Source organism: Montipora foliosa, chromosome 4 (assembly GCF_036669935.1).
Source record: "Montipora foliosa isolate CH-2021 chromosome 4, ASM3666993v2, whole genome shotgun sequence".
NCBI lineage: Eukaryota > Metazoa > Cnidaria > Anthozoa > Scleractinia > Acroporidae > Montipora > Montipora foliosa.
Genome location: NC_090872.1, coordinates 45,932,581 through 45,940,080, shown reverse-complemented (window position 1 = coordinate 45,940,080; position 7,500 = coordinate 45,932,581). Strand labels below are relative to the sequence as shown.

The following is a 7,500-nucleotide window of genomic DNA, read 5'->3' as shown; positions in this document are numbered from 1 at the left end:
TAGTCTCTCCCCTCGGAGCTTTTCAGGACTAATTTACAATGTTCGTCGGGGGACTTAAGCCAGGACTGCTTATTACACAGTTTACAATTTTATTTTAGGAAGTGAAAGATGCCCCCGTCCAGATAAGGTCAGACCACAACACCGGGGACTACTTCCCCTACTCTTATCGAATAGTGAGTGGGTTTTTTTTATGTCCCATACTATTTAATTTCCAACAAGGGTTATGAGACGGGACCTCCAGATTACAGTCCTTATCCGAGAAGACTTGAAAGTGTAACCATTTGCAGATGTAATTACAAAGGTAGCACATTCTCCTCCGTTATTTTAGGACCCTGAGTGTTGGTCCGGCCAGAGTCGAACTCACGACCTTCCACATGACAGCCCGATGCTCAACCAACTGAGCCACCGGTGCGCGGTGCGGCCTCTTTTTATATAGAAATTCGACGTGATTAAGGCCGCTTTTTATATAGAAATTCGATGTGATTAACGCGTTTACCACACGCTTGGAATCACCCTTAGAAAGGTACACCAAGTTTCGAACAACACTACGGAATGAGATAAAGTTTCTTGATCGTCATCCTCATTGGTATCCACGCGGAGGGTCAAAGAAGCAATCAAATTAACACTTGCCTCTAAAAACATCAACAAAAACAATGGAACAGAAATGTGATGCGAAAAGAATTAACGAAATAAGAAGTGTCCGAGTCCGACACAAAACGAAACTGCACCTTGAGAGCCGAACCGCAAATATATACAACAACGTTATGGTTTACTGAGTTTACGCGGGGTCTGACGTCACTGACATCTGATTCGCGTTCGCACCAACTACCAAAGAGGGTAGGTGGCAGGGTCAACACATGGTCTTTTTTTAATAATGAACAAATGGGGAATTTTGTACGACGACCAATAAACTCTGGCTAACTTTCTTTTCAAACTGGTGTTTACAGGGCCCACAGTTTAAAGAAATAACTGCTAAAAACGGCTTCCAAAATGTTTTAAAGCAAATTAATTAAAATATGTAATGGACAAGAAAAGGTCGATAGGTTGGGTAATGAAAATAGCCTAACAATGTTTCTTAAAGTCCTTGTTGCTTTGAAAATCTTTGGGAGCAGTTTTATTGTCCACAACGGTTTAGGAAAAGTTTTTGATTTTATTAAAGTGATCTGTAAATATTTTCGAACAGGCCAAGCACCGGTGGCTCAGTTAATTAAGCAACTGTATGCAATGCGGGAGGTCGTGAGTTCGACTACGACCGGACCAACTGAGGCCGGGGAAAGTGCTGCCCTTGCAATTACACCCGCAAATGGTTAGACTTTTTATGGTCTTCTCGGATAAGTGTGATAAACCGAAGGCACTCTGTCTCACATCACTTATGTGGGACGTTAAAGAACCCACACATTGTTCCAAAAGAGTAGGGGACGTAGTCCCCCGGTGTGGTGGTCTGTTTTGGGAGCACCTCTATAAAGTACTTGGCTTTTAGTTAAGATTGTAAATTGCAATTCCCCCTCAAACGAGTGGTAAACTACATATTTATTCATTCCAGGTTGATTGCATGGCGATGACGTGCGAGAGCTTAATTTGGGCAAACTTGATTTTCTGTTTTTTTAATGTTGCTATGGTTTTGGCATGTTCCTTTTTGCACTCAAGAGGTCTGGACAATGTTAACTCTTGGGCACTCCGACCTCAAATAGCTGATTTCGTAGAGGAACCCGCTATACACTGGTTTCGGGCCGTGGTCTTATGAGATCTCTAATCAGCCAGTTTTCGTTATGTAATTAATTCGAATAGGATGAAACTCTCCAAAACGGTAGTTCCGATAATTTTCATAAAATATCTTACTTTGATCAACCCCATTCAATTCTTAAATCTGTCAGTCCTTAATGAAACCTGATGTGAATCACATCTGGTTTTATTGACGTTCGAATAAAAAGAACTTTACAAGAGAATGGTTTAATCTCCGTCTTTGCCTATATGACCTTTAAATCACACGATGAAGCTTAGTATAAATGCTCGGTTTTGCACATTGTCACGAAGCGCAAACACATTGATTTATCCACTGTGATAAAAGTTGTGTACAAACGTGAATAACAGCACTTGAAATTTGGTCAACACACTTCATGTTGCAGGTTTCAAGTCGCACGTGCAGAGCCACTTTTTTGCTTATTTAGTGGCGTTCTCTTTCTCTTTTCTTAAAAGGGTCATAGGCTTACTACTAAACACCACAAGTGCGAGAATTTGTCTTGCAATTCCCTCAAACATCACCAAGGCACCGTTATTGAGAACGCACCATTCCTAAATCATTTATATACCTTTTGAAAACAAATACCGAACCATTCGTTGTACTTTTGAGAAGCCACTGGCTGCGAAATTTGCAATCGGTCAAAATAGGGCTAACAACTTCTTGGCTTGACCCATTTAAGTGTCCAAAGTTGTTTATATATTAAATTGTCTTTGACATCCTTTATTTGACATGTTCAAGTCGAAGAATCAATGTTCATCATAGATATGGTCAGATTCAGACCGTATTTGGTATTACGGAATTCCATTAACAATATTCCGATTTCCTTTATTCAGCGTGATATTCGTTCCTTTTTTGGGAATAAACTTTTCGAACAATGAATCTTGGAGTAACTATTGACAAAATCAAAGCTAAAAGCCCCATTGCTAGAGTGACATCGAGGAGGGGGTGGGCTTTAGCTACACCCCACTCCCCCAAAAAAGTATTTTTGGCATAAAATTAGAAGTGATTAATTTCTAAACAAAGTCAACTTTCCATTTTTAACTGACAGAACCTCACATCTCTACCTTAAGAACTATTTTGCTAAGAACATACTGCTAAGGAGAGTAAGCCAATCATTGAAGCTTATTTCCAATGACACGATTTGTGTTGTCTTTAATTTTGTGTAATTGTTGATTCCAAACAAAAATATGGATAAAAGATTATTAAGAAACAAGAAGCTTGTCATCAGCACACGTAAAAACATCCAATTTTAGATTTATTAGACCTGTAAAATTTTGTTTCTAAGTGGGCCAAATAAAAAAGAAATCCGATTTTAATAACGTCACAGCTGACGTAAAAGAGAGAAAACAAAAGATTGTTAACATGCTTTAACTTGAAACTCTAAAATAGTAACCGTAATAGGCTTTAAAGCAAAGAAGACTTCTAAATCCTATTATTTTGTGTTTGAATTGAATTGGTAGCCACACTCTTGTTACCTACCGTAAGTTCATAATCTGATACAATAATAAAACAGGCGCGCAAGCTTTGTCCTTTTATAGAACTACGACGAAAGCAACCTGTTGAATCGAAGAAGAGAGCGAGATAGAGCCATCGAAAATGTGTTTGCAACGGGGGCACACTTGTCAATTCCCACTCTTCAAAATAAGTTGGAAAAAATACTATTATCGTTTTTTTCGGCAAATAAGACTATTTGAACGGGGTTGCTTATTAGCGTTTTTATTCAGGGTGAATTTACCAAGCATCTCTCTCAAACGTATTTGTCATAGCTAAATCTGACCACTATTATTTTACTACTTTTGTAGATACTCAGTAGTTGCCGCAATTGTGGAAAGCACACATCTTAGTAAGAAGAGAAACAATCCACATCAAGACAATAGGGGACTATCAAAACATGACTAAAAAAATTAAACCATGACCTCTGCATTAAGACTTTAAGTTCGGAAAACTCCTAATTCCAGTTAGAATCATTGCCAAAGAGATAAATTAGGCCTGTGCTAATCTGCTTATCAAGAGGTGTGGTCATGTATAAAGCAATCAGTGTGTGAAGACATCACTTCAGTCTGATCAAAATGTCCGCAAGCGGCTATTACAGGGTTCAATTGTATTTTTTCTTCTTCTCAGTTGTGTTGTTGAATCAAGGCTGCAAAGGTACTTTGAACTAATTTTCTATCGCGCTATTATTTCGCCATTATTTTATGCTCCAATTAAACCTGCAGAAACAAAGATTTGGGGGAGGGGCACAAGCTCTGGAATAAGGAAGTACCGAATGAAAATTGTTGATATCGCGATTTAAGGCGATTTTAAGATGCTTTTCGACCGCCTTCAGTATTTCTGCATGCCAAATTGACGTGTATATGAAAAATTGTGCTAAATTTTTCTGCCATCAGTTTACGTTACTATTAAACCAGTATTTTTAAATTGATGCAGCAACGACGCATTACAGGGGGTGGGGCGCATGCTCAGCCATCCTTAACGATGGAATGAAAATAGTTTAAACGTTGATTTAAAGCCAGTTTTAAGCACCAGTAGTAAGACAGTTCTTAGTGCATCTGCCAAAATTGCCCTGTCTAGAAATTGTTGCCGTTGTTTTTCTACTCCATGTAACTATTTATTTCTGAATTAATGCAGCAAGGAAGAACTGGAGGTGGGGTACATGCACACACAACAATTTGCTGAAAACGCGATTTTCGCCAGTTTAAGATACTAGCGATAATCTTTTTAGTCAGAGAAGCGTTGCGATAGGTCTTCGATAAAAAAGACACAATCTGCAAACATACTTTTCAAGACTGGCCATGTAGTGAAAGATTTAATTATATCAGTAAACATAGGATGCCATCTTTCTTATTAATTATAGCTTAATAATTATAGCTTCTAGATTCAAGACTGGAAAAGTAAACATAACGGCATCAAGTCCAGGACTATTCGCTTGCAAGGCAATTTCTTTCACTCAGCCTTTCTACGGAAGACAGGCAGTTAAAGTGTTTGCATCCTTTGGTCATTCTGTGAAAAACTCAAGCCTTGGTAATGGTGCTGCCATTTGGGTGGAATCAGAAGACAGGCATCAATTTAAGACTTGTATTTCTGAATATGGCGAAGGTTCCAATGGAAAGGCAGAAGTTAACTGGATTGCTGTCCAGTCTGCTCCATCTGGAGCTCAAATAGGAAGTCATGCGCTGAACTCCTGGACGACTGAAACAAAGTGCGAAAGGATCGTCTTCTCTCAGGCAAGTCTTACCCGAGGGGAGATACGCCTATTTTTCTGATAGATATTGATGAGCAGAAGGGATTCAAAGCTTGCTTTAGAGCTATAATGGAACATTATTTCCTCTAGGACACACTTAATTTTAGACATCTTTTGTCGAGCAAACGACAGATAGGGCAGAACTAACTCGAACTTTTAATCCTTTATAGACTATCACATTATCCGTGAAAATGGTTCCCTACATTGCAAGAGAATACATCACGTACCATATGAGTTGACTTGAGATTAATTAGTGATTAGATTATGTTACAGCGTATCTTGGATGTCTTTCTCTCTGTGCTCGTTACCTCATTGGCTGATGATGTTCTGTTTCTAAATAATTTATGTACTTTTAGCGTTTCCTGTTTCCACCAAATGTTATTGTCACACCTAGTCACCAGACTCCACAGAGACCCCAGGATGCCCTGGCTTTTTGGATTGAAGATTATACTGCCGGCAGTTTTACACTTTGTGTTCGGGAAATCAAGATTTTTGCTGGCGTTCATCAAAACATTAGAATCGTAAGTGTTTAGTTGATTGATGCAATACAATATCGCCCCATTGTAAGAAACAATAAGTTACAGTTCATTTTCACAATTTGGTTCTTAATACAAGCAATGACCAATACTAGACAGACCCTTGAAGTTGAATTAAATTCAACCAAGCAGACAAGTGAGCTCTCTCGACCCCTATCTCCTTGCTGACTGAGACCAATTTGGGATTTGCGGCAGTGGTGGAATCGACACGGGAGAGAGCTTGCCTTTCCATGGGAACCGGCCTTTCCGCCGTTTGGGGTAACCCAGTCATCTGGAGCCTTCTTGAGGATAAAGGCGAGCTGGCTAGGCGCGATTCTCAGTCAACCAAGCTGACCTCACCACTTAAAAATCCGCTCTCTTTTGCCTCATGTATACCCGGCCTGAACGGCCAGAGTTACGGGGCTGCATCTTGGTATGCTGTTTTAGATCGCCCATCGGCATCGAATATTGGAAGAGACAAATCCCAAATTCGGGGGGGGGGGACAGCGGGCCAAAAAGTTATTTTCTTAGCGCTTGTATAGGGCCTTCACTATGAGAGTTTATGGCCACAGGAGTGTAATGGCTGAATTGTACGAGTCAATGTACATCGTCAGGCATGCGTCTCGGGGAGGGGGTGGGGAGTAACGAAGGAAAAAGTGATTTTCTTATCCCTACACGTGAGTACCTCCTAGTTTCTTAAGAAAATTATTCTTTCAAGCGCTTTCATTTGTAAGCAAACAATTTGACCCACACGTCTCAATGTTGTTTTGTGGGGGGCCACGAACAGTTTCCTGGAAATCAACACTTTCCAAACCAACACTGGATAGGGGAAGGGGGGAGTAGAAGTGACTGCCGTGGAATTCACAAGGGAGAAATAATGAAAAAGTGCTTTTTGTCGGTTTTGTACAGTTTTCTTAAAGGAGCTATGGCACGTGATATTAGGGTGTTTAAGGGAAATCTTTAGTTAATCACGAGTTTAAAACTTGAAGATGGTAATGCGGAAATCATTTACTGATAAAATTATCGTTACATCCCAAAAAGATGATTCTGAGCAAAAACGACCTTCATCCAATTGATTTGTCATAAACTTGAAAAACGTAGGGCTGATTTTTCAAGATTCTCCAAATGGAATACATACACATACATACTTAATTGACTGCTCCCCATACGGGCTTTTCGGGGCCAATGAAACACAATGAAACAACGGAACAGAACAGCAACTGTTAAGAATCCCAACTGGCCGGAGGCAAACCAGTTGGTTATTTACAAGTGCAGCTGGGAAGTTGAACCAGGGACTACCAGGATCAAATTCACCGAATGGTCAGAGCGGATCTTGAACCCGGGATCTCCGGATCTCAAGGCAAGCGCCCTAACCACTGGGCCACACTGCCTCCTATAGAATCCTTTTCAATCTTGCCAAATTGTGTTCATCGATGCTTCTTTTTCCTTTTACTGTATTTCTTTTATCTTGCTCAAGAGTTCTAAGTGGTTATTGCAATGTTTCATTCTACTTTTTGGGCATTTTGGGTGTCATGAGATTATATCATTTTGCTCAAATTTGGTCATAGCGGGGACAGTTAAAAGGGGGAAAAGGCTACTCCAAACCTCTCGCCATACAATATTTTTCGTAAAATGGAACAAATTCAGAAAAAACCCCGAATAAATCCACGATTCGTAAGATCTTAAAAAATGTCTCATTTATTCCGACCATCAATCTCTCATCTACAAAAGCCAAATGATAATCTTGATGATAAGATGATAAAGCAAGCACAATCTAAAAACGAATGCGTCGTGGGCCTTTGTCTGGTCATTTTCTTTATTGTTTAGCTACTGGGCAACCAGATCGACTTTAAATTTTCGCTAACTGTGCAATTAAGTCCCGTATGTATAGCGGCATTTTGCGCGAGTTAAAAGTCCTCAAGAAACGTACCAGAACGTTTTAAATGCTTAAACTGCAAATTTCTGTTTATCAAAGGCATCATTAAATTACATGAAGGCACTGT

The 7,500-nt window shown here is 39.7% G+C and overlaps 1 protein-coding gene across 1 annotated transcript in view; it reads left to right on the top strand.

Moving 5' to 3' along the window:
• Window positions 1-3,776: 3,776 nt before the first annotated feature.
• LOC138000856 (uncharacterized) overlaps window positions 3,777-7,500 on the top strand; it is a 51,130-nt gene continuing 47,406 nt past the window's right edge. Inside the window, exons 1-3 of the mRNA XM_068847528.1 lie at window positions 3,777-3,889; window positions 4,610-4,965; window positions 5,339-5,503. Of these exons, the coding sequence (XP_068703629.1) occupies window positions 3,811-3,889; window positions 4,610-4,965; window positions 5,339-5,503 (600 nt within the window). The 5' untranslated portion in view covers window positions 3,777-3,810. The remainder of the gene's footprint in view (window positions 3,890-4,609; window positions 4,966-5,338; window positions 5,504-7,500) is intronic.